General features: G+C 46.6%; 1 protein-coding gene across 2 annotated transcripts in view; it reads left to right on the top strand.

Annotated features, from left to right (window-relative positions):
• The window catches only part of LAMA3 (laminin subunit alpha 3), a 256,090-nt gene that overhangs the window by 97,194 nt on the left and 131,806 nt on the right, over positions 1-27,090 (top strand). The window contains exons 13-18 of one of the 2 annotated variants that reach the window (XM_008261146.5): positions 18,856-18,993; positions 21,208-21,254; positions 22,380-22,479; positions 23,130-23,182; positions 23,394-23,499; positions 24,747-24,846. In XM_008261146.5, coding sequence (XP_008259368.3) covers positions 18,856-18,993; positions 21,208-21,254; positions 22,380-22,479; positions 23,130-23,182; positions 23,394-23,499; positions 24,747-24,846 — 544 coding nt within the window. The remainder of the gene's footprint in view (positions 1-18,855; positions 18,994-21,207; positions 21,255-22,379; positions 22,480-23,129; positions 23,183-23,393; positions 23,500-24,746; positions 24,847-27,090) is intronic. The other variant, XM_051851337.3, reaches the window with a different exon arrangement.

The following is a 27,090-nucleotide window of genomic DNA, read 5'->3' as shown; positions in this document are numbered from 1 at the left end:
GAGATTTCAAAGTGGCTATCGTAAGTCTGTGTAGAGTTAAACCATGCTTAATGAATTATAGGAAGGTGTGATGACTGTTTCATCAAATAGATAATATCAATAAAGAGATAGAAATTGTTGAAATGAATGAAACATAAAATTGGAGTTGAAAGGAATAAATGTTGAAAGAGTTTAACAGTAAATTTCAGCTGGCAGAAGACAATCAATGAACTTGCTGATAGAGATTATACAATCTGAAAACTGGAGAAAGGAATGAAGATAAATAAACAGAACGTAAACGAAATATAGGACGTCAGTAAGGACCCAACTATGTGTAATGAGAGTACCAGAAGGAGAAGAGGGAGAGAAAAGGGTAGAAAAATACAATGATTGGAGCGAACATTGCGGCATAGCAGGTTAAGCTGCTGCCTGCCCATATTGAGTGCTGGTTTGAGTCCTGGCTACTCTGCTTCTGATCCAGCTTCCTGCTAATGCATCATGGGAGACGCAGATGATGGCTCAAGTGCTTGGACCCCTGTCCTTCACGTAGATGAAAAAAATAAATATTTTAAAAAGTTCTTTTTTAAAAAGATAGAACTTCATCCATTTGATGAAAAGAAATCTGTCCTCCTAAGAAGTTCACTGAACTCCAAGCAAGACAAATACAAATCAAGAGGGCCACACCCGGACAAATGATAGTTAACATTAACATATTGAAAGACAGTGACAAAGAGAAAAACCTTGAAAGCAGAAAAAGGAAAATTACTCATCATTTACAAGGGAACCCTAGTTAGAAAAACAGCTCTCATCAGAAGCAATGGGGGCTGGAGAACAGTGGGATTGTATCCTCTAAGTGCTGAAAGTAAGAAAACAATCCGCCAAGAATCTTCCGTCCATCCAAATTATTTTTAAAAATCAAGGCAAAGTAAAGACATTTCCAGATGAACAAAAACAGAATTTCTGCCATCTTGCCTTACAAGAAAGACTAAAGAAATTTCCTGAAGCTAAGCAAGAAATACCACACAGTAATTTGAATCTGTAAGCAAAAACATACTGATAAAGGGAATTATGTGAGTAGCTACTAATTAAATACTTTTTTCTTATGGTTGCTTTTAAAAGAATACACAAAATCATATATACAAATATATATTGGGTCTATAACATGGAGAAATGTAATGAATTTGACTATATGTATTATACTTGACAATAAATGTAATACATTTGAAAAAGGAGATAAATGAGAATAAAGTTATAATAGAGATAGGAAATGACACCAAATACACAGGAAGAATGAAAATAACTAGAAAGGGTAAATGCAGTTTATAATAACCTTCTGTAAATATATACTTTTCTTCTGCTGCTCCTCAAAAGGTAAAACATCCGTAAGCATATGGTTACCATGTGACCCAACAAATCTACTCCTGGGTATTATAGCCAAGAGAATTTAAAACATACAATCAAAACAATAACAAACAAAATCAAAACAATAACTTGTACACAAAACCCATATTACTCAAAATAGCCATAAAAGAGAGACAAGTTCATCAGCTGATGAATGGATAAGTAAAATGTGGTATATCCATGCAATAGAATATTATTCTGTGAAAGGGAAGGTAGAGATACACACAACATGAATGAACCTTGAAAACATTATGCTAGGTCAAAAACTTTTTGCCAGTCATGAAAGACCACATATGGTATGGCTCATTCATGTGAAATGCCCAAAAAACACAAAATTCATGGAGACAGTAGAATAGTGGTTGCTTAGATCAGGGAGTGAGTAGAGACAGAGGAAGTACATGGGGGATTGACTACTAGTGAGTACAAGATTTGTTTGATGATGGGACAAAAATGTTCTGAAATTAGGTTATGTGAAGGTCATAGCAATCCTGCGAATATAGTAAAGGACATTATATTGTGTAGACTCAGCGGGTGAGTCATATAGTATGTGAACAGCATCATTTTAAAAAAGATTTCACTTATGTATTTGAAAGTCAGAGTTACAGAGAAAGGTCTTCCATCTGCTGGTTCACTCTACAGACGGCCCCAACGCCCAGGGCTAGGCCAACCCAAAGTCAGGAGTCAGGAGCTTCATTGGGGTTTCCTATGTGGGTTGCAGGGGCCCAAGCACTTGGGCCATCTTCCACTGCTTTTCCCAGGTCATTAGCAAGGAGCTGTATTAGAAGTGGAGCAGCTGGGACATGAACTGGTGCCCATAAGAGATGCCAGCATTGCAGGCGGTAGCTTTACCTGCTGTGCCACAATGTCAGTCCTCAAGAACAGTATCTTAGCAAACTTGGTTTGTTAAAAAGGGGGTGGGGTGGCACTTTGGCTTAGCATGCAAAACTACCACCTGCAGTGTCAGCATCCCATATGGGTGCCAGTTCAAGTCCTGGCTATTCCACTTCTGATCTAGCTCTCTGCTATGGCCTGGGAAAGCAGTGAAAGATGGTCCAAACCTTGGGCCCCTGAACCTGAGTGGAAGAACCAGAAGAAGCTCCTGGTTCCTGGCCTTGGATTGGCACAGTTCTGGCTATTTCAGCCATCTGGGGAGTGATCAACGGGTGGAAGACCTACCCCTCTCTCTCTCTCTCTCTCAGCCTCTACTTCTATAACTCTGCCTTTCAAATAAATAAACAAATCTTTAAAAAAAATGATAAAACCCAACACATTAAGGAGATAACTTCTTCCCCAGATATACAGCAGATTTATCTCTCTGTAAACTTGGCCCCTATCTCTTCTGCATCTTTTGTGGTGTTGATTGAAGAATGTGTGTTAATTCTGATGAGTGAAAAGGAATTGAAATCACAGGCACTTATTGTACAGCAACTGTTGTAAAGTAAGGATAGATGAGAAGTAGTTGGTTCCAGGCTGGGGAGTAGCACCCAGGTCTCTTGGCTCCCAGCCTGGTGCATGGCAAGACTATTTCTACTCCTTACACACCTCCAGTGTCTAGTGGTTCCAGGACACCAAGAGGCATCAGGACTGTCTTTTCTTTTTTTTTTTTTTTAAAGACTTTATTTATTTATTTGACAGGTAGAGTTAGCAGAGAGTGAGAGGGAAAGACAGAGAGATAGGTCTTCCTTCTGTTGGTTCACTCCCCAGATGGCCGCCATGGCGAGAGCTGCGCCGATCCGAAGCCAGGAGCCAGGTTCTTCTTCCCAGTCTCCCACGTGGGTGCAGGGGCCCAAGAACTTGGGCCATCTTCTACTGCTTTCCCAGGCCATATCAGAGAACTGGACAGGAAGAGGAGCAGCCGGGACAAGAAAGCACCCATATGGGGTTCTGGCGCTGCAGGCGGAGGATTAACCTGCACCACGGTGTCAGCCCCAGGACTGTCTTTCTAAGGACAGTCAGACTGCAAGTCACCATCCATTACTGGATGGAGAGATCAAATTAGGGGATATGGATCAGCATTAAAGTGGAATGGAATAGACCAGAAATTATCAGAATGCATCACATGTAGTAATGGTAAGAAATGCCTTGCAAAGTTCTTGCTCATAGCTGTTTATGTTTTAATAGTTGTCACTATTTTTATCTATTGATCCATTTGTGTGTTTATCAGGTTCCAGCATGAAAGGCAGTCTTACTGTGGGTGTGGCCAAGAACACTAGGGAGCTGTTTTGCCAAAGGGCCCTGGGGGATTGCATCTGTGCTACTGAGAACCTTGTTACTTCTGTTTCATTCTGCGCTTTGATCTGAGGCTTCAGCATTGGGTGAATTGGCATTCAGCTAGAAACTGTTGCTCCATAAATTGTGGCAATAATCTGAGGAATCCATTTTTGCCATGAAGGTGTTCTTGTGCACAAATCCTTCCCAATCCTGTCTGGCGAGAGAAACCACTCCGCCTTTTATGCTACATCTATGAGGATCAAGGAGCAAGGATAGGAACTAGCTTAAGATACATATCGTGTTTTGTCTTTCATCCATAATCTTGTCTTTACTTTGCTGTCTTAAACCCAGCAAGGGAGAAGGAGGGAATAAGTTTCAGTACCCTGACACTGTAGCAAGATTCGTGTACCTGGACAAGACACCAAGGCCTTTTAATAGGAAGTAGTTTTTTATTATGCTGGCATAAAGCCCAGGTGGAATTTCTTATCCAAAAGCCTGAGACCGTAGGAGCGATATTTTCATATATATGGTTTTAGTTTCTTTGTCTCTTTTATGTGGCTACATGCAAACATTTGATTGGCTATTCTTTTTTTTTTTTTTTTTTTTTTTTTGACAGGCAGAGTGGACAGTGAGAGAGAGAGACAGAGAGAAAGGTCTTCCTTTGCCGTTGGTTCACCCTCCAATGGCCGCTGAGGCCGGCGTGCTGCGGCCGGCGCACCGCGCTGATCCGATGGCAGGAGCCAGGTACTTATCCTGGTCTCCCATGGGGTGCAGGGCCCAAGCCATCCTCCACTGCCTTCCCGGGCCACAGCAGAGAGCTGGCCTGGAAGAGGGGCAACCGGGACAGAATCCGGTGCCCCGACCGGGATTAGAACCCGGTGTGCCGGCACCGCAAGGCGGAGGATTAGCCCAGGGAGATTGGCTATTCTAACATTACATGGCGGCCACAGGAATTGATACAATACTGGGCATGCATATATAGTTCCTGATGATGTTTTTTTACACACATACTGAGCGGTACCTGTCTGGCAAGGGTTAACATCATTGTTCTGTACTAACAAGCAGAACCTGAAATGGTTACATGTAAGTGGATAGTAACTAGAGTTGAAGCATTCACAGGCAAGCAGAAAACAACTACATTTCATTCCCTGGACAGATGCCTCCCTTTTCCTTCTTCTGACCTTGGGCAGTCCTCTACCACAACTTTAATCATGTCAGTTAGAAACAAGTTTAATTAAAACACAAAGGCCTCTGCCATACCATCTTTATGTCAGTCCAACGAGTTATAGAGAAATGAAAGCTGCTGACACTATTCCTTTTAACAACATTTGTTTTTGGAAAATAGATTGACTTTGAGGTCCTTTGTGGGGGAAAAAAATCACAAGATAATCAGGATTTTGCAAATGTCTATGATTATCTGCTTTTTCATTAAAGTCACTCTTTTTTCTTTTCTTTTTTTTTTAAATATGTATTTATTTATTTATTTGATTTATTTGAAAGAGCTACAGAGAAGCAGAGGCAGGGAGATTCAAAGCCAGGAGCCAGGAGACTCTTCCAGGTCTCCCAACACAGGTTCAGGGACATAAGGACTTGGGCCATCTTCTACTGCTTTCCCAGGCCATAGCAGAGAGCTGGATTGGAAGCGGAGCAGCTGGGACTCGAACCGGCACCCATATGGGATGCCAGCACTGCAGGTGGCAGCTTTACCTGCTATGCCACAGCGCTGGCCCTCTTTTCTCTCTTTTTTTAAAGATTTATTTATTTTTATTTGAAATTCAGAGTTACAGAGAAGGAGAGACAGAGGGAGAGAGCTCTTCTTCCATCTGCTGGTTTTCTCCCCAAATGGCTGCAATGGCCAGGGCTAAGCCAGGCAAAAGCTAGGAGCTAGGAGCCAGGAGCCAGGAGCTTCTTCTGGGTCTCCCACATGGGTAGCAGGGGCCCAAGTAGTTGGGCCGTCCTTCACTGCTTTCCCAGGTGCCTTAGCAGGGAGCTGGACCGGAGGAGGAGCAGCTGAGAATCAAAGCAATGCCCACACGGGATACTGGCATCTTAGGTGGTGGTTTAATCCGCTGTACCATGACAGTGGCCTCTAAAGTCACTCCTTAGGAGAATCAATTCAGATTCTTTATATAATAGAAAAGGCAGCTTTTTTTGAATTTAAAAGAAAATACAGAGGTCAGTGCTGTGGCATAGTGGGTAAAGCTACCACCTTCAGTGCTGGCATCCCATATGGGCACCAATTTGAGTCCTAGCTGGTCCTTTTCCGATCCAGCTCTCTGCTATGGCCAGGGAAAGCAGTGGAAGATGGCCCTAGTCCTTGGGCCCCTGCACCTGTGTGGGAGACCTGGAAGAAGCTTCTTGCTCCTGGCTTCGGATAGGTGCAGCTCTGGACAGTTGGGGCCAACTGAGGAGTGAACCAGCAGATGGAAGATTCTCTCTCTCTGCCTCTTTGCCTCTCTCTCTCCCTCTCCTTCTCTCTCTGTGTAACTCTTTCAAATAAATATAAAATAAATCTTTTTGTTAAAAAAGAAAAATAAATACAAGTAAAGTGTTTTAAAACCTATCCATATCACACTCTTTGAAAATGGCATTGAAGTATTGGCCTGAAACCATGACACATACATAATCTCAAGATCAAATCACCACACTGACGTTTTTTACAGGAAATGTGCAGAGACCTGTTTCCCAACAGTCCAGCTCTCAAGGGAATGCAGGAAGCCTGGGAGAGTAGAGGAAAGAGAACCCGGGCAGCTGGATGTCTGTGCTGTGAACCCTTTTCTTTCCCCAGGGGGCAGGGTGATGTCTACACCTCACCTCGGCACACTAAGGGCTCTCTTGTGGGATGCCTTGCGGAGGTGGTGGAGGACAGATTTGGCCTGGGAACCCAGAGCTAGGAGCGGGATGTCTCCTGCTGGGAGGCAGAGCACAGGGAGTGTTGCTGAGTTGGGACTGGCCCTCTACTTAGTGTTCTGGGGTATGAAATGTGTGGGCATCTCCCATGGCCAGGTGTGAGGGAAATCCGAGTGAGAGTCTTGGTTCCTGTCCAGTAGGTCTACCCAGAGGCACCAGGAGACCTCATTCCAAACAGGTGAGGCTTCTGTCCAGATAGATGCCTGTTGTAAGATAAAGAGGCATTTGACCTAGTGGTTAGGATAGCTGCATCTCCTATAGGACTAGCTGGGCTGGATCCAGGGGCTCAAAAGATGTTATCAGGGTTTGTTGTCCTCCATCTGTCAATTGTGCTATCTTGTATATTGCCTTCACCTTGCTATGGGCTAATTGTGTCACCCCAAATGCATGTACTGAATGACAGATGCAAATGTGGCTGTATTTGGAGTTAGGAGCAGATTACAGACAAATGGGCTCACAAGGATGGAGTCCTGGTCCACTGATAGAATGAGTGTCTTTCTAAGAAGAGAGCCCGGGAGCCCTCTTGCTTTTCTACACTGTGTAAGGACACAGAGAGAAGGAAGCCATCTGCAGGCTAGGAAGCAGATCCTCAGTAGAAACTGAATCCAAAAACATCTTGACCTTGGACTCTCAGCTTCTGGAACTGTGAAAAAAGAAATTTCTGTTGTTTAAGCCACACAGTCTGTGGTGTTTTCTTATGGCACCCAAGCTGACTAATACGTATCCTTCTGGGTTCAAGACTAGGGGGAAAGAGTGTGCATTCCTCCAGGGCAAGGCTGGCTATGTTTGCATCCCATGCCCGCCCCTGAATCAAGCCTGCGGCTGTGGAACTCAGCGCTGTAACCGGCTAAGCCCGAGTCTCCCCACGTCCATGGAGCTGGGAGTGGAGTCCACACACCTGAGCAGCATGGATGAAACATGGGGAGGACAGGTTCCCCCATGGCGGAATGAGGGGGAATAACCAAAAAAGGTGCGGCAAAGCTCTAAGTCCAATCCTCAGCCTCTGAGAAAGCTGTTTCCCCAAGTGATCAATCTTAGGAGAAATCTGGAAAACCTCAGAGATTGAACTGTAGAATATTCCTCCGTAACATGATACCTGGGGCTGGTATTGAGTGCAACATTTAAGCTGCTGCTTGGGAATCCCATATCAGAGTACCAGGGACCAAATCCCAGCTCTGCTTCCAATCCAGCTTCCTACTAGTGTGCATCCTGGGATCACACTTGATGACTCAAGAACACTGATCCCTGCCACCCACAGGGAAAAACCCAAGTGAACTAAAGGCTCATGGTTTTATTTTAGCCTGGCCCAGCTCCAGCTGCTGTGAGCATTTGAGAGTAAATCTACAAATGGAAGCACGTGCATTCTCTCCCTCCTTCCCTCCTTCCCTCTCTTCTTCTCTTCCTCTCTCCCGACAAAGACATTCCCTCTCACTCTGTCCTTCAAAATAAAATACATTTTTTAAAGATTTATTTATTTACTTGAAAGTCAGAGTTACACAGAGAGAGAAGGAGAGGCAGAGAGAGAGAGAGAGAGAGAGGTCTTCCATCTGCTGGTTCACCCCCCAACTGGCCGGAGCCGCGCCAATCCGAAGCCAGGAGCCAGAAGTTTCTTCCAGGTCTCTCTTGTGGGTGCAGGGCCCAAGGACTTGAGCCATCTTCCACTGCTTTCCCAGGCCATAGCAGAGAGCTGGATCAGAAGTGGAGCTGCCATGACTTGAACCGGTGCCCATATGGGATGCTGGCACTGCAGGTGGTGGCTTTACCTGCTACGCCACAACACCAGCTCCTAAAATACATTTTAAAAAATGGCATTTGACATGAGGAGCTCTTTAGTCAGCTACAGTGATATTGTCATAGTTCTTGTTTTAAGTGATTAGAGAAGGCTTTTTTTTTTTTAAATGAGAATTTATCTTACATTTTTTTTTTGGGGTGGAATTGGTCTAGACGTCTGCTTCCAAAGGTCTACCAAAACTTGGAGAATGACAAGACTTGCTGGCAGTGGCTCCAGAGAGAGGCCAGGGGAAAACCAGCAGGCACTCTGTGGCTCCTGCAAGTGAATATTTGTGGTCAAGTATTCTGCTGGATTCCATCTGCGGCTCAAAGTCATGGCTCAAGTGGAGGGAGAGAGGCATACCCTGCAAGGCAGAGAGTAGCAGGTAAATCTTGTGCCTTGGGGCATAGCTGGTAAAGCCCCTGCCTGTGATGCCAGTATCCCATAGGGATATATTTTGGGGTGAGCCCTGGCTGCTCCACTTCCAATCCAGCTCCCAGCTAATGGCCTGGATAAAACAGTGGAAGGGCCGGCACCGTGGCTCAATAGGCTAATCCTCCACCTAGCGGCGCTGGCACACTGGGTTCTAGTCCCGGTCGGGGCGCCGGATTCTGTCCCGGTTGCCCCTCTTCCAGGCCAGCTGTCTGCTATGGCCCAGGAGTGCAGTGGAGGATGGCCCAAGTGCTTGGGCCCTGCACCCGTATGGGAGACCAGGAAAAGCACCTGGCTCCTGCCTTTGGATCAGCGTGGAGCGCTGGCCGCAGCGTGCCGGCCGCGGCGGCCATTGGAGGGTGAACCAACGGCAAAAGGAAGACCTTTCTCTCTGTCTCTCTCTCTCACTGTCCACTCTGCCTGTCAAAAAATAAAAAATAAAAATAAAAATAAAAATAAAAAAAATTTTTGTGCCTTAATACTACACTCCCTTTTGTTTTGTACTTGTTCCTCAACTCCACCCCAAGTGGGTGATTGTGGAAGAAAGAGAGCCTTGTTTAGACTTTGGAACGCTAGTGGGAGGGGGAAGCAGTTTGCTTCCAGTCCTGCCTCGGCGGCCTGCACTGCTCATATCCTCTGCTACGAACCGCACAGGAAGTGCGCCCTGCACCTCCAGCCTTATCCTCAGTGGCATCCAGGTCTGCCCTGCAGTTTGTTGTTTCGTGTTCGAACTCTTCTGGAAGGATTTGGGAGGGCAACGCAGCCAGCCTGTGGTGGCCTCCCTTCTCTGTGTTCACCATTTTTCTATCTTTTGTGATCTTTTTTTAGAGGGAGTTTGATCCTTTGAATTTTAGAATCGCAACCTTGTGGTGCCAGATACCGAGTACATTCTAGTACAAAATTTTTCTTATGGTTTTGCTCTTTATAGCTTTAAAATTTTCAAAATCTTCTTTAAATGGAATTTTAAAATACTTCTAACTGTTCTGGCCAACTGCCATCCTGGATTTGTGTTTTGCATTAAATGAATTTACTCCAGACTTTTCTGAGAACAATGCCACATTCTCATTTTGGCTTAGGTCATTCAAGTGCCCCGTAATTTTCTTTTTTAGAAGTGTAAGTCAATTCATAGGCATGAGACCGGATTATAGAGTTGTACTTATGTAAATTAAGGTTGTGTTCATGTTTGGTCCAACTCCTGGTCTTCACAGCAGGCAGCTGCAGCTCTCGGGGTTAACTTAATTATTCGGGGTAGTTTAGGCTTCTTTCCCTCCTCCTGTCCTTCATTCCTACTCTTCCCTCCTTTTTCCCCTCTTCTTCATTTTTCTCCTTCCACTTTCCCTCCTCCCCTCTTTCCTCTTTCTCTCCTTTTCTGGAGCGAATTGCAAAGCATCAGCTGACCTGCACTTGGAAGAGAGGGGAGAGGGTGGGAATATGGGAACCAGAGATCTTCCCTCCTATGAATGAGGGTACCTGGAAGTGCAGCCGCCCTCAAAGCTCGATGATGCTGGCCTGACCCAGGGCCCAGAACTGTCCCCACTAGAGGCTGATGTAGACTTTGGGAGGTGGTACTACTCTCCTTTTTCCCATTATAAAACATGTTTATATGAGACTTCTTAGGAAGGCCCTATTACCTTCCTCCTATTAGCATGATCTCCAGAACCAGGTGAATGAGCCCCAAAAAGAGAGCAACGGTGCCGAGGTGGTGGCGAATGGTGCTGGGGAAGGCGTGTGGCCTGCGTGCACCCGGGAGGAACCACCAGCCTCTGTGGGGGGCAGCAGAGACACAGCACTGGTGGTGGGGAGTGGCCTGAAGCCAAGTGTTGTGAAGTTTTGCCTTGAATTGGCCCTGTACTTCGTAATTCAGTGTTTGTTGAAAGAAGCATTGAGGTGGAAGCTTGGACAAGGTTTTCTGTGGATTTAATTTATCCAAGGCCCAGTTCCAGAGAAGTAGATTGTGGTAAGGGTGCTGGAACTGACAGTTGCTTTGAGGCTTTGACTGAAGAAGATTCCAGCATACTTCTCTACCAGAAGGAAAAGCCCCCAAATCATGGGCAATGAGAGCATGGCTTAAGTAATACAGGTCTCTCCGTAACTTGTAACTCGCCTTGTCCTGACAGTGTGACCTCACTCGGGAGCTTATTACTGACAGGGAGAGGATGGCATTAGTCTCAGTAATACCTGTCTCCCACTAATGCTTCATGATTCATTAAGATAACACCAATCAAGAACCCAATCAGAGCTGGACCTGAAGAAGGATTTCAATATGTTAATTAAGTTATATAAATGAAATAAATAAAAATTGCTTATAATCTCACTGAATAATCACGAATCTGAAATCTGTGAATCAGGGATGCACTCAATGCTGGAGGACATTGAGGAGCGTGGCACACAAGCTCCCTGTGCCCTTGGACTTCTGTTAGTATTTTTTAAACTTCTTGGGAGTAAAAGTGTCTTAAAGCAGAAACAATGAGGAGTAAGTGGAACAAAGTAAAATACTTCAGAAACTCAAAAGGACTCGAACAAAAAACAGAACAAAAGCCAACTATTTTTAAAGCTTTATAGTGTTTCCAAGAGTGAGAAAGGGGCTGCCAGTGTTGGGGTTTGGGTTTGGGATCTGGCAGTTTTCTCTGACACTGGACTGAAATGAGAAGCGTGAGGCCAGATTGGGTTGAGCACATTTTTACAAGAAATGTATGTGCGTATAAGGTGGAGTCTTGTTTTCCTCTCCAGAGTGTAACTGCTTCTTCCAAGGCTCCCTGGGCAAGCCCTGTGGCCCAGGGGCCAGTATCTGTGACACCCACGTTGTGCGGCACCCACCGTCCAGGCAGCTACCCTGACTGCCTTCCTGAGTGCTTTTCTCTCTGTATTCCTTTCCTTTTGGGCAGAAATAGCAGACAGAGCTTGTATTAGGTTCTCCAGAACCACTAGGATACGTGTATCTGTTTGCATAGATAGATCTATTGTAAGGAGTTTGCTCATGCAGAGGGGAGGGCTGGCAGCTGTGAACCGGCAGGGTAGACCGCCAGGCTGGAGATCCAGGCAAGCGCTGATCCTGCAGCTCAAGTCTGAAGAGGCTCTGGAGGCAGAACTCCTCTTGATTTTCAGGGGAAGAGCAGTTCTTTTCTCTTTAGGCCGTCAGTTGATTGGAAGGCCCATGCAATCGAGGGAGGGCAACCTTCTTTAGGCAAAATTCTGATATGAATGCCAGTCTTGTCTAAAATCCTACCTTCATAGCAATATCTAGATCTGTATTTGAGCAAACATCTGGGTACCATAGCCTAGCCTAACCCACGTGTCAATTTTTTTTAAAGATTCATTTATTTATTTATTTGAAAGTCAGAGCCACATAGAGCAAGAAGGAGAGACACACAGAGAGAGTTTCCATCTGCTGGTTCACTCCCCAGTTGGCCACAACTAATGGAGCTGCGCCAATCCAAAGCCAGGAGCCAGGAGCTTCTTCCAGGTCTCCCATGCGGGTGCAGGGGCCCAAGGACTTGGGCCATCTTCTACTGCTTTTCCAGGCCATAGCAGAGAGCTGGATTGGAAGTGGTTGGCACCATAAAGGGTGCCAGCACTGCAGGCGGCAGGTTAACTCGCTACACCACAGTGCCGGCCCCCACAAGTAAAATTAATGAACACAAATCCACCCCTTGCCACATGCGCACCCATTCACCTCTCCTTAGACCACACTTAATATCCAAATAAGACTATAACAAGATCATAACTCTGCATATAGAATACAACCAGTATACAACTGAAACACACTAACCCCTCCCCAGAAGAGATTGCCAAGTCCTTGGGTGATGGTTTCTCTTCTTGAAATATCCAGTAACTTAAATACTGTGATTTAAAGTCTATCATCTTAAGCTGTATAAAATAATAATAAGGAGAAGAAAACAAGCATATTAGCTTGTTTTTAGTTCTTCAAACTGTTCATGGAAAATGGAATTAAAAGGTAACTTTATTGTGGTGCAAAAAGTTTTGAAATCCTACAGAGTTTCCTCATAATACACTTGTTCTCTGTACTTTTTGAAGACTCCTTGTGTGCTTTTGTGTGTATACATGTAAACCCCTTGTGTGTTTTATGTACACATAAAGCTACACACACATGTTCAAAATACAGAAGAAATACTGCTAATTACAGTCCTTATTTCTGTAGCTGGTCACCTGACCATTGCTGGCATTTGTAACTACTTTTCTTCACTACCCATTTTGCATTCCCTTTGCCCTCAATCAGCACCTCAGCTGGCCTTGGTTCTTTATCTGTAGAGTGATCCAAATCTTTATTTCCAAAAGGGACTAGGCCATTAAGTAGTCTTACCTGAATTGAGCTGTTGTACATTTCCTTTGGCTTTTAGTACAGGGCATGGTACTACTAAGGGCTACTCTAAGGGATCCCCTGTGTTCCACATGTATTTTCCTTACCTCTGTTGTGGAGTCGTATTCCCATTTTCCCTTGAAAACAGTGAGCACAATTACTCCCATCTTTGTTGATTTAGAGTCACGAGGAGCCCATGGTGGCCAACTACATTCTTAACTTCCAGTTAAGTGGAATCGCTGTCATATCTCCTGGCAGGAACGTCCCTCCCTGTGGACCCTAGGTCAGTGGAGGATATGGTAGCAGAGACAGGAAGCAAAATCTTTTCTGAGGAGTCTCTGGGGTAACGCTGAAGTACACCACCATCATTCCACCCCTTGAGTCCTGGAGTATATCCTGACTAATGAGGAAACAGCACCCTGATTGGCTGCTGATTCAGATCACATTCAGCCTTCTGGAGAACTTGCCTCAATTCTGCAAAGTATTGCCACCTAGCGGGCACTATACCTGAGTTTTCAAGAGGTCAACTATTCAGGATGACAGAGCTTGTGAATTGCATGAGGTCGGGCTCATTGCTGCATTTCATTTGCTGTGAAGTGAGTTCCTTGATCAGAAGCAAGCTGTTGTATACCATGACAGTGGATAAGGCATTGTGTTTGCAAGCAAATGGTAGTTTTGGCAGAAGCATTGTGTGCAGGAAAGACATTTCCATATCCAGAGCCAGTGTGCATTGCAGTAAGAACAAAATCTGCCCCTTCTGTGTTAAAAGCAATCCAATGTAATCAACCTGCCACCAGGTAGCTTGCTGGTATCCCAGGGAATGTGTCATGTCAGAGGCTTGGTGTTGGTCTCCGCTGCTGACAGACTGGGTACTCGGCCATGGCCCTAGCCATGTCAGCCTTATTGACTGGATGGTTAAGTTGCCCAACCCATGCATAACCTCTTTTCTTGCCATCATGGCCAGTTTGTTCATGAGTCCATTGGACAATGGCTGGGGTAGCTGGGAAAAGGGTGGCTGGTATCCATAGAACAGATGTTCTTATCACTTGATAACTCAGGAACTGCTTTGGGTGTGCTGTTTTCCTAGGTGGCGACAGCCCTAATGACTTCCACTTGGCCTTTCCCATTGTAATAACCACCACCCCACATGTAGGGACCCAGTGTGATTTTCCCAGTAATGAGTATGTCTATTCCAGTTATGCTCAGAACAGGGGAGATAATCCCAAGACAGTCTGGGGAGCCCACTGGACCTGCTGGAGACACAATGATCTAAAACTCCACCAATCATCTGACCCCCATAAACTCTACTCTAAGGACTAGAGGGCCACAGTGATGTTTTTGGATCTTTCAAAATTAGTGTTGATTCAAGGCCAGTGTCCAGTAACCCCTGAACTGTCTCCTTGTTTCCTTTTCTCCAGTGCACAGTCACTCTGATCAAAGGCCAGGGCTCGCTTTGGGGAAGGCTGGGGGACTGCAGCAGAGTACATTTTAGGCAGAGTGGTGGAGGAGGCCTTGCTCCAGGGGATCCAGCCTCCCTTTCACTCAGAGAATTCTGAGTCTGTAAACGGGCTCGCATCTGGGAACAGATTAAGAGGGTGTGACTTTATGGTTTTATGCTTCCAGTTAGACTTTTGTTCATGGACCTAAGGCTCCCCCGAGCATGTAGGTCAAGTAAGAATTTAATAGACTTCCCATCTGTCTTACCTCCAGGAGCACCATGTTCAATTGGCAGCACCAGAGGGCCTATGATTAAGACTGTTCTGATTGCTGTTTTGACTCTTTGTCCATTATGGTATCCATGCCCACCTTGGTTTTGGTGGGTAAGTGCCAGTACTTGGCCCTCGCCACCCTGAGAGCCAATGAGCCCCCACTGCATGACATTTTCCAACTCGATGGCAACAGTTCTCACACACTTTGTATCCAGCACTCACTTTTGTCGGATTCCTGGCTGTTTAAATTGGAAAATCACATAATTCTTTTGGAGTATACTCATGTTGTGCCCCACCTTTCAGGGCCCACTGGTACTTGAGTCTCATCGTTAGCCTACAGGAAAGAGGGGTGGAAGGAGCGGATCCTGGGGAGACTCAGAAGTGTCTTGCAAGGCAGTTCACTACTCCATGGGAGGCGATTTCAGTTCCCTCAGTCAAGGCAGTATTAATTCACCCAGCCGTGGGGGAAAGGTTGTGTCTACTGACATAGAAGACTCGTCAGCATTTAGGAACTCCATGTCCCCACCTTCATCTTGATCCTCCTGTACATCCCCAAATCAGTTTTCAGAATCCCAGTCCTTACCAAGCAGTACCCTTGCTTTAACAGCAGACACTTGCAAGTTTGGTAATTCAGTTAGTGTGACAACAGTGTCATAAGTTATCAAATCCATGACCTCCCAGAAACTGGTCTCTTAGAAGTGCTGGGTAGGAATATCCAATAGTATCATTTATGCATATCTCAGTTGCCACACCGCACCATGGGATATCTGTGCTCTCTTCACTACTGGAAATAGACATCTGTGCCTCCAAATGTAATCAGATTAGAGAACCAATTGCATAAGACCCAAAACCAATTCAGAGAACTGCTTCTTAAGATTCTGTTCCTATAGACATGTTTTTCTTGGTGCCAACATCTGTATTAGTGTTCTCCAGAGAAACAGCATGTCTCAGGTCTCCCATGCAGATACAGGGGCCCAAGGACTTGGGCCATCTTCCACTGCTTTCCCAGACCATAGCAGAGAGCTGGATCAGAAGTAGAGCAGCCAGGACTCAAACTGGCGTCCATATGGAATACCAGCGCTGCAGCAGAGGCTCAATCCACTATGCCACAGAGCCGGCCCTGATACATAGATCTATTTATTTTAAGGAAATGGTTCACACAGTTGTGTGGGCTGGCAAGTCCAAAATCTGCAAGGTAGCCCAGAAGGCTGGAGACATGGAGAAAGTTGTTTTCATAGCTGCAACCTGAAGGCAGTCTGTGTGGAGTTCCTCCTTCCTTGGAAGATGTTCTTTGAAGGCCTTCCACTGATTGGATAAGGCCCACCCACATTATGAAAGATAGTCGGCTTTGGCCGGCGCCACGGCTCACTTGGCTAATCCTCTGCCTTGTGGCGCCGGCACACCAGGTTCTAGTCCCGGTCGGGGCACTGGATTCTGTCCTGGTTGCCCCTCTTCCAGGCCAGCTCTCTGCTGTGCCCAGGGAGTGCAGTGGAGGATGGCCCAAGTACTTGGGCCATGAACCCCATGGGAGACCAGGATAAGTACCTGGCTCCTGCCATTGGATCAGCGCGGTGCGCCGGCCGCAGCGCGCCGGCCACAGCAGCCATTGGAAGGTGAACCAATGGCAAAGGAAGACCTTTCTCTCTGTCTCTCTCTCTCTCTCACTGTCCACTCTGCCTGTCAAAAAATAAAAATAAATAAATTAAAAAAAAGAAAGATAGTCTGCTTTACTAAGTGTCTACTAGTAGATTGTCTACAGCCATAGCACCCTGAACACACCCAATCTCGTCTAAATGTCTACTGATTTAAATGCTGATTTCATCTAAGACCAACCTTCACAGCAACGTCTAGGCTGGTGTTTCCCCAAACATCTGAGCACATACAGCTTAGCCATGCTGACATCACAGAGCCCAAGAACACTTCCTCAGAAATCTGCCGTTAGGTAGGCACTTCCTTCCTGCAGACAGGCCTGGTGGGAAAGAGCACTGCTGGAGATGGCAGTAGGAGAGCAGTCTTGACCTGCTGTCTGCTACCAGCTGACAGAGCGGCATTAGACAGGTCTCTCACATTTAGTCTCTGGCAGGGTGGGGTACTTCATACCATGTCAGGAATTCTCCAGCCCCTCTTCTGGATTTTTGGCTCTTGAGAACAGGAAGTGTGTGTTGTTTGGTACGTACTCCCCCACAACATCTGGCCACAGTACTGTTGAACACAATAGGCCCGCAGTTAATATCTGCTGGCTGGATAAAGGTAAAGCAGGAAGATGAGAATTGGGGCATTCTCTAACTGAAAACCCTGAGCAAGACACGCGGCCCATTGAAGGCCCAGGCAATTGATATTGAAAACACTAGCCATGTTCCCTTCTGTCTGAGAGTTTATTATTCCATTGACAACTAGGGCAAACTCTATCTTCATGATCAGTATTGCTAAGAAGTGCTTTTAGAGTAACTTAGAGAAAAAGGGTGGTCAAGTTCTCTCAGAGATTGAAAACGGTGTGGTCCACCCTCAGAGGTGTTCCATGTGCCCAGGCTGAATCATTCTGATGACCTGTAAGTAAATCACAAGAATTGGGACTTAGGAATATTTTCTTTCCCAAGGCCCCAGCTAGTGTGGAATTTTTGATATTTTGCAAAGTTGCATTTTAATAAAAAAATACACCAAGTATAAATTTGGAAGTAAGAAATACTAATTCATTCCATTAATTCAGTGTGAGCTAGCATAAAATGCATCTTCTCCAGCAGTGGGGGCCTTGGATGATTAGAATGAGAACATTGATAGAGCAAACACTGAGGACTTCCTGTATGACAAGCATTGTGCTCGGTGCTTTTCGCACCTTATTGCTGGTGACTCTCTGATGATCTTAGGAAGTAGGCATTTACTATCATCAGCCCCAATTGACAGAAGAGGGAACTGAGGCTTAATGAGACTAAGCAGCTTGCTCATGATTGCATGACTATTGAGTGACAGTCGGTATTTGAATACACAGAGACTGAAGCCCTCTGCTATGGACTGATTTGGTGACTTTGGAAATACCACTTAAGTTATGAACTTCACTTGACACTGAGCAATTACAGCACTGGAGGAGTTTACTGCACAGAGCGCGTTAGGAGCCAGGCCCAGTGGGAAGGCAGCAGAGAGAACAATCAGAATCTTCTGTCCACCTGCACCTGCTTTTTTCTTTATTTTACTTTTTATGTGAGTTTTTATTGATTAGAGAGACAGATAAAGACAGCTCCTACCCTCTGGCTTACTCCTCAGATGCCTGCGGCTGGGCTGAGCTGACACCAGGAGCCGAGAACCCGATCCAGGTCGCCCATGTGGGTGGCAGGGACCCAACCACAGGAGCCATCACCTGCTGCCTCCCAGAATGCAATTAGTAGGAAGCTGGAGTCGGGAATCAGAGCCAGGAATGAAACCCAGGCACTCAGATGTGGGATGTGGATGTCTTAACCACTATGCTTAACACCTGTTCCCAGCCTGTGCCTTAGTCACTTGCTTAGCGAGAGATGATGGTAACAGCATGGGGTGTTACTGGGATACTGGGATGCCTTTCCCATCCATTCCTAACCCTGTCTGCATAGCTTTGTCCATGATTATTCAACTACTCTAGAAGTTGAAAACTAGGTGTGAAAACAGGAGGACAGAGAAAACAGTTGCTGGCTGATCTGGACTGGCATGGTTTGTGGTTGATTCCCAGTGGGTTGTGGAATTAAAGTGGACTTTCTGGTGAGGCACAGCCCCTCTCAACTATACCCGCCATGAGCCTCCCCCAGCCCTCACCCACCCCCAGCTGATCTTGTTCAATACAAAATTAGTGACCGAAATACAAGCTAGCACTAGTTGAGCCTTCGCTACGGCAGGTGCTGGCCCCAAGTCTTTCAAGTATTATTTAATCCCACAACAATCTTACCAGGTGGATGCTAGTGTCACTCCCATTTACGGAAGGGGAGACTGAGGCTGGGAGCAGCTGAGCAACTTGTGTCAGGTTCCAGATGAAATAAGCGGTGGAGCTGGAATCTGTGTTTGGGTCTTCCTGGCCCCAACCCTGTGCTCTGATCCAGGACACTCTCCCTCCCACCCACTCCCACCCTGCACCTGAATCTGAGTTCCTTTCACCCCCCCAGCCTGCCAGTGTTCCGCGCTCGGATCCTACCCAGTGCCCTGCAACCCAGAGACCGGACAGTGTGAATGCCAGCCGGGGATTACAGGACGGCAGTGTGACAGGTGTCTCTTGGGAGCCTTTGACTTCCCCCACTGCCAAGGTAAGGGAGCCGGCAGAGCACCGCAGGGTTGGCCGCCGGTGTGTGCAGCCCCTTCAGAAGAGCCCCCCACTCCCCAACACACAGCTCTGGTCACTCCCTCACATTTGACCCAATCTCCCTGGTTCCTCCCAGTTCAAGTGCCCTGAAGATATGCATTCGCAAAGGAATCCACAAATGATCTGTTCCTAACTAAAAGGGATTTCGGTTCCCATGTGCTGTAAGTTTTTTTTTTTTTTTTCTGTGTAGTTGCCAGTTCTCAGGGCAGAGCAGTATGGCAAAGGTGACTCCTTGGTGCTTGTTGTCCCGTGTGCCCAGGCACTGTGCCTCCTCTTTTTTTGCTTTTTTAAAGATTTATTTTATTTGTTTGAAAGAGTTACAGAAGAGGTAGAGAGAAAGGGAGAGGTCTTCCATCCGCTGGTTCACTCCCCAGATAGCCACAATAGCCAGAGCTGCGCTGATGCAAAGCCAGGAGCCAGGAGCTTCTTTCGGGTCTCCCACGTGGGTGCAGGGGCCCAAGGACTTGGGCCATCTTCTACTGCTTTCCCAGGCCATAGCAGAGAGCTGGATTGGAAGAGGAGCAGCCGGGAATAGAACCGGTGCCCATATGGGATGCCAGCACTTCAGGCCAGGGCTTTAACCCACTGTGCCACAGCGCCAGCCCCCTGAGCCTCCTCTTGTTACTGGCAGTGGCCCTGATGTTGGCAGCGCTGGGTCTCTTTCTAGGAGGCCCCCTTGCTGCAGGCAGAGCAGGGTCTGTGCTGTGTCTCTGCCCTGCAGGGCAGGGGGCTGTGGACCCTGGACTCCATGCAGTTTGGAAAGAGTGAGCTTGGCCAGCGCTGAGGCTCACTAGGCTAATCCTCCGCCTATGGCACAGGCACACTGGGTTCTAGTCCTGGTCGGGGTGCCGGATTCTGTCCCGGTTGCTCCTCTTCCAGTCCAGCTCTCTGCTGTGGCCTGGGAGTGCAGTGGAGGATGGCCCAAGTGCTTGGGTGCCTGCACCTGCATGGGAGACCAGGAGGAAGCACCTGGCTCCTGGCTTCTGATTGGCGCAGCGTGCCAGCTGTAGCAGCCATTTGGTGGGTGAACCAACGGAAGGAAGACCTTTCTTTCTGTCTCTCACTGTCTAACTCTGCCTGTCAAAAAAAAAAAAAAAAAAAAAAAAAAAAAGTGAGCCAAGGAGGAGATGCAAATCGATTGGGAGGTGGCGTGTTCCCCGGCAGGAGGGACAGAAATGAGGTAGTCATGGGTCTCCCCCAGCTCCTTGATGTGCAGCCTCCACAGCCCAGCTGGTGACCCCAACAGCTGGTTTTAGGGGACTCTTGCTCTGTGGAGAAGCGGTGTCTGTGGCAGGCTGAGCCAGGCTTTCCACCGCGAGAACATAGTTTTCCCAGAGCCCCTCCTGTCCCCAGCAACCCTGGGAGCCTCGTGTCAGGGCCGTCTGGGCACAGCGCAGACGCAGACCCAAAGCCTTCCCAGATGAATCCTAGAGGCACCAGGTTGAGGCCTGAGGTCTGAGAGAGAGAGAAAGTGAAAGCGAGTCACCCAGGGAAAACTGAGACAAAGAGGAAATGAAGGCAGGGAGGCTAAGGGACATTTATTTGTAGCAAGAGCCCACTGTGGGGTTATTTAAAAGTATGCAGAACCAGGCTCAAAACAGGCTTCTTCAACCCATTTTCGGATCCAACGCAGTGAATCAGTCATCCCGGGACTTGGTGAGATCCCTGGTTATGGTGGAGAGGTGATCTTGGGCTCGCGGTGCCAGAGTGGCAGACAGGAAAGCACACTAATTGATTCCTAAACAAAGGGGTTGTGATAATTACAGAATTCACTCTCAGTTAACCAACCAACATACTTACAGATTCTGTCACTTTGCAATGGACAAGTTACAATCTCCTGGTTCAATATTGCCCCCTTCTGGGCCATAATAAAGATGCTCAAAATTTTTAAATATCTCCATCACCCATTAGACGTGGGAGGGTATGGAGGTGGTGAGTAGCAGAAGGAGTAATTTGGGGAGAGGGATCACATGCAGGGTGACTTGCCATGAATTATTGCACACAAAGGGTTTATTTTTCATCTATCAAATGTGTAAGTGTAGATACATTGTTTTTAAAAAGGAAGCGCAACTTTTAAAATTTTGAGGCATATCAGAACAGAGACACAAAAACCCAAACAAGTCCCCAGACACTGAAAACATTTCTCGATCATGCACAGCTTCCAGCCTCGCCTGTGACCCAGCCGGTACCACCGACTCCAGTTTGGTAAGTAGAGAATTGATATCTAAGGGTTGCAATTCCAGCTGAAATTACAAGAAAGCTAAAATAAGCCTCCAGACAGATTGCTTAAGGAGATATTTGTTCTTTCTCAAAGTGCATATATGAGTCTATGAGTTTTGATTTCAAAACCAGGAGAATAAGTTTTCTTTAAACTTTTAATTCTGCAGCCCTGAGTTTGTTACCTGCTGTAGGTTACTCTGGGGAGGTTGCCTCCATGGAGCTGTGCATAAGGCTGGTTTGCATAATTAATAAAAGTGAGGCCAGTGGCCAATGACACATCAAATAAAATTGTGCACAAAGCAATTGCAACTTCTTTTATTTTATACCAAGTACAATACTTTGGTATTTGGGATAATTTTCTACAACTTTTAGAAATGACGACTCTTTGGCCACAGGGCCTGGGGTTGCTGACCTCCAGGCACTGAGTGGCTCAGGGGGAGGGGCTTCCACTGCCTGAAGGCTGGGGCTCAGTGGTACTGAAGCCTGCGGCAGTGAATCTCATGTCTCAAACAAAGCACTTGGAGATAAACATGACACTTTTCTGTTTCCCAACAAATTAACTCTCAAGATATTTTTCCATTTAAATTTAAATCCATCCTGTAACAGCCTCAACAGACACTGAGGGTCTCATAAATATAAGAGTGACATATATTCCTTCTGTATTTTTTGATTTCTTTTTATTCACGCATATAGATTATGTGGATAATAATAAAATGAATTAAAAAGCCAAAATCAATTAGTAGATTGCTGAAATCAATCCAGTGCTTTTATTACCTCCAAAGAAACTAAATTACTTTTCTTTCTTTAAAAAGAATTAAAAATTATTTGATTGACAAAGAAAAAGACACATAGAGAGAGAGAGAGCTTTCATCTATTAGTTTACCCTCCTGCCTAAACAGCCAGGGTGGGCCAGGGCAAAAACCAGGAGCTGGGAACTCAATCCCAGCTTCCCACATGGGTGGCAGGAACCCAATTACTTGAGCCGTCACCACTGCCTCCCAGGGACAACCTTAGCGGGAAACTTTCTGTGACAAGCCTTTTCTCAGAATACATATTTCAAAATAGGTCTTAATGCCAAGATGTCAAATGTTAGTTTGATTTTCCTTAAAGGATTATTGTCAATGCAAGCTTCATGTTGAAAGCCCTACTTGTAGCATCTGCAAACCATTATATTGGAATCTGGTCAAAGAAAACCCCGATGGGTGTTCAGGTAAGATTTCTTATCTCCATAATTTACTACATTGTAGCTTCCTCTTCATTTTCTCTACTTACCTGCAGAGGAGCCCTTTGTTGAATCAGTTCAATTTGTGTGAAATTTGTATAGACACACACTGTGGGCAGCACTTCTGTCATCTTCAGAATCTTGGCAAATGATCTGTAGCCTATTTCCTTATGTATTTGGTTATTTGTGAAGAAAGCTGCTTAACCAATGGTTTTAATCTCCTGGCTTTATTATAATCCACTCTTTCTGCTTTTAATTTCATGCTTATTTTGAGGCCAAGATAACTTAAAAACACTGAGGTAAAGGCATTAAACAGAATCCATATCCTTGAATAGAGCAGATTTTCATGCCAGCCTGTGAATGATGACCTTGACGTTAGAATCATTTGAAAATCCCACACCATTGTAGCTTCTGCCCTGGAGTAGCCATACACTGCTTGCTCCTTGTGAACAGAGGGTCTTGATTAGTTTGTTCTCCTAACCCCAGAAAACAACCCAATCTTAGGCCTCAGTGGTACAAGCTGTAACTCTGCTTGTGTAGGCTGGAAAGTCTGATTGTATGTGTCGTGTTGCAGGCAGGGGACGTTCCCAGAGCCAGAGAACTGTCTTTTATGTAACCCTTGTTTCTTGTCTCTGCAGAATGCCAATGCCACGAGGCGGGCACAGCCAGTGGAATTGGAGAGTGTGGGCAGGTAATGTGAGCTGAGGTCCTGCAGAATGTTCGTGTCCGTGCCTGTGGGGTTTCCGGGGAGTGTATTCGTACCTCTCTAGTCGTATGGAGCTGGGCCATCTTTCTCAGGTCCTGCCCACGTGGCTTCCTATTGTGCAGTCCGTTTGCCATCTCGAAGATGAACGAATTCTGGAATTGTATCACATTCTGTCCTCTGGCTCATGGCTCTGCAGGGAGATGGTGACTGTTCCTGCAAGCTTCATGTGACTGGCGATGCCTGTGACACCTGTGAAGATGGATATTTTGCTTTGGAAAAGAGCAATTACTTTGGGTGTCAAGGTAAATACTTCTGGTGGCTCCTGAGCAAAGACAAGTGTTGGTGGACGCAGACTGTCGGGGAACCTCCTCGTGTGTTCATTGTCTTCAGGCAGACTTTTGGATGGGCTCGCACTGAAACCTTCCATCTAGGGAATTTAGGCAAATGCTCCTTTGAAGTTGATCATAAATTGCAAATAGGGCTGCTGCCACTTCATGTCTACCAGCACATTGTTGATTTAATTTTAAAAATAGTAGCTGAAGGAGGATGAAGTTTATAAATAATATCAAGACTTAGTAATTTTAAAGATATATTTTGTATTATCAAAAAGGTAGAGTGATTGTTTAGCCCAATGGTTAGGGTATCTGCACCTGGCTTCAATACCCAGCTTCCGGCTGATGGCAACCTTGGGAGGCAATGGTGGTGAACTAAGTAATTGGATCTCTGTCACCCACATGAGAGACTGGGTCAAGTTCTGAGCTCCTGGATTTAGCCTGGCCCAGCCCCAGCTGTTACGGGCATTTGAGGAATGAACCAGTAGATGAGAATTCTCCCTGTCTCTCAAATAAGTGATTAAGTAAACTATGTCGAAGAGTGAAATTGCAAGCTGTTATTCCCTGAGGCCATTCATGAATCTCTTACAGTGTCCTCCCTTGGTACATGTTATTTATGATGGAGCTGTTTCTTTTCTTTTTTTTTTTTTTTTTTGACAGGCAGAGTGGACAGTGAGAGAGAGAGACAGAGAGAAAGGTCTTCCTTTGCCGTTGGTTCACCCTCCAATGGCCGCCGCGGCCGGCGCACAGCACTGATCCGATGGCAGGAGCCAGGTACTTCTCCTGGTCTCCCATGGGATGCAGGGCCCAAGCACTTGGGCCATCCTCCACTGCACTCCCTGGCCACGGCAGAGAGCTGGCCTGGAAGAGGGGCAACCGGGACAGAATCCGGTGCCCCGACCGGGACTAGAACCTGGTGTGCCAGCGCTGCAAGGCGGAGGATTAGCCTAGTGAGCTGCGGCGCCGGCCGATGGAGCTGTTTCTAAATCAGGTTCCGTTCTTGGGCTACTCTCACCATGGTACTGGATACCACTCCTCCAGTTTAGATGTAGGCTTTTGGAGGGCCAGGGCTCCCTGAATTTGGAAGGCTCCGCCTATTCCAGACACCTGCCAGAGGTGAGATGTGGAGGGGAAAGGTTTCCTTCGTGTAGAGAGAGGGAAAGCGTTCCGCATGGAGATGGTCTGGTGGGTAACCATTGCCGCTCCCCGACTTGCAGGGTGCCGCTGTGACGTTGGCGGAGCGCTCACCACCATGTGCAGCGGGCCCTCGGGAGAGTGCCCGTGCCGGGAGCACGTCGCCGGGGAGGCGTGCCAGCGGTGAGTCTGCGGGGAGGTTGCTTCTGAGTTAACACGTGGCAGACAAGTGTCTGAGTCTGCCTTCCGTTGCTGTAACAAAGGCCCTGAGCTTGGGTAACTTAGGCAGAAAAGGGGTCCGTTTCGCTCCCAGACATGCAGGCTGCAAGTGCAAACAGCAGGGCACAGATGCTGGCAGGGGTCTCAGGGCAGGTCACAGGTGGGAGAGGATTACAAGCCAAGCAGGAAGCCACGTGGCCGAGAGAGCTGGGTCTGTAATGCCTCACCTTGTAGCAACTAACTGGGGTCACACAGGAACTGTGCTGATCCCTCTGAGGACAGCATTTCCAGTGACCTCATGACCTTTCGCTAGGCCCTGCCTCTTAAGAGTTCCCCCATCTCTCATACCCTCCCCACAATGAGGTGGAAGCTTCTAGTGCCTGAACCTTTGGGAGACACACGCCAGCCGTAGCAACTGTCTCCGACGTTCTTGCCTGTGCTACAACCCTGTGGAGAGAGAAGCAGCTGAGGACAGAGGAGGGCAGAGTACACTGTCCTGTATAACTGGAAACTGGATCTTTGTCAGTGAATTGATTAGAGCAGGAAGTGAGGTCGCCGGTAAAACCCGTTCCACTGCACAGGCCATGGGACAGCTGCTCTCGAAAGTTCCCGTGGGCACAAAAAGCCAGGTGGGCGAGAGGAGAGCTGGAAGCATGCAGCAGCATCCGGTGACCTAGCCTCAGCGTGTCAGCCACCGCACGAGGAGCCAGCAGACACGCAGCCCCGCCCTGGTACAGAGAGGCAGTGAGAAGGGGGAAGAACGCAGGTTCTGCGGCCAGTGGGATTCAGTTCCTGTTTCTCCCTTGGACTCATGGCTCAGGGAGCAGAGAGGCCGAGTGTGTTATTTGGGACTGGGTGGGCAGATGGAACAATAGGAAAGCTTAGAAGTGGGGAAGAAGTGCCTGTTCCATGCAGAAGTAAATTCAAATGTAGTGTCGGTGCAAGGGAGTGACGTGGAGATGGAGCCCCATGCGGTGTCGCAGCAGCTATCTCTGCCCATTACATTGCACACTTTGTATGGATTTTGAAACCATAATTCATTCATAATTTTCCCCCAGTGGAGGGTAGAAGAAGTGAAGTTTTCATATTCTAACTTTTAGTCATATGCTGGAAACTCTGGGCCGTGCAGTCTCTTCTGAATCTCAAGTACTTTCACCACTAGTAGCATCAACAGGTTGGCAAATCTTACATGTTGGTAGGGTAAATTGTGTGCCTTCAGTGCGGGGCCTCCCTCCTTTCCCTCCGTGTTCCCAGCATTTGAATTCCAGAAGTCTATGCTTTTCCTCTGTCATCCGGATTGGCTCTCACTGCTAGAATTCTATATGGAAGATCTGGGGGAAGGGCGCACCTGCAGACTTGTCCTGCAAACCTGTAAGCCTCGCCAGGACCAGAGGAACTTTGTTAATAGCTCATAAACGTTCCCCACCAGAGTTTTGCCTCTTTCCACCCTGTGTTACTAAAGTGAACCTTCCCCCTATGTAACTGGCAAACATTTTTTTCTCTTTTCTGTGATATAAGTGATTGGCTAATTTCAGGGTTGTAATAATGCAACCGAATCAGAATTAAATGACCCAGTCAGAGGCAAAAAACATTGACTTTTTTACATTACATCCCATGTTATTTACACCTCTAAATGTAGAGCATGTCCTTTGGTTGATTATTGAATAGTGACTGAGGTAAAGGGGACAGCAAACCAGCAATGTAGATGTCACAGCATCCTTTCTCTAGTTCGGCAAAAATTATATCCTTTTGTATGAAATCCTCCCAAATGATTGTTTAGAATATTATCCGGGCATTTTAAGGTTTTCCTATATGTTTCAAAAGCATGCACATTCACTTTGAGTAGGCATTTGGTGCAGTAGTTAAGACACTGCTTGCGGCGCCCAGCTCCACTTCCAGTTTCCTGCTAATGCCCAACTGGGGAGGCAGCAGGCGGTGGCTCGAGTACTTGGGGACCTTCCTCCCAGCTGGGAGACCTGGTTTGGATTTCATGCTGTTGTGGGCCTTTGAAGAGTGAACCAGTGCATGGAAGATCTCTCATCTGTTTCAGTCCCTATGCCTTTTAAACAATTAAGTACACGAAAGACTTTATATCATGTGCACTATTGTAGCTGTAGTGCATAGCAGCAGTGCCTGGCGTGTAGATATTCGTATTTGTCCAATGAGTGCATATGAGTGTGCAACAATACATAGTTCAGAGCCTCATTT

The sequence above is a fragment of the Oryctolagus cuniculus genome, chromosome 10 (genome assembly GCF_051225735.1).
Source record: "Oryctolagus cuniculus isolate XC-2025 breed Fujian yellow rabbit chromosome 10, ASM5122573v1, whole genome shotgun sequence".
Lineage (NCBI taxonomy): Eukaryota > Metazoa > Chordata > Mammalia > Lagomorpha > Leporidae > Oryctolagus > Oryctolagus cuniculus.
The sequence above is the reverse complement of the archived record's forward strand: the minus strand, read 5'-3'. Positions and strand labels throughout refer to the sequence as shown.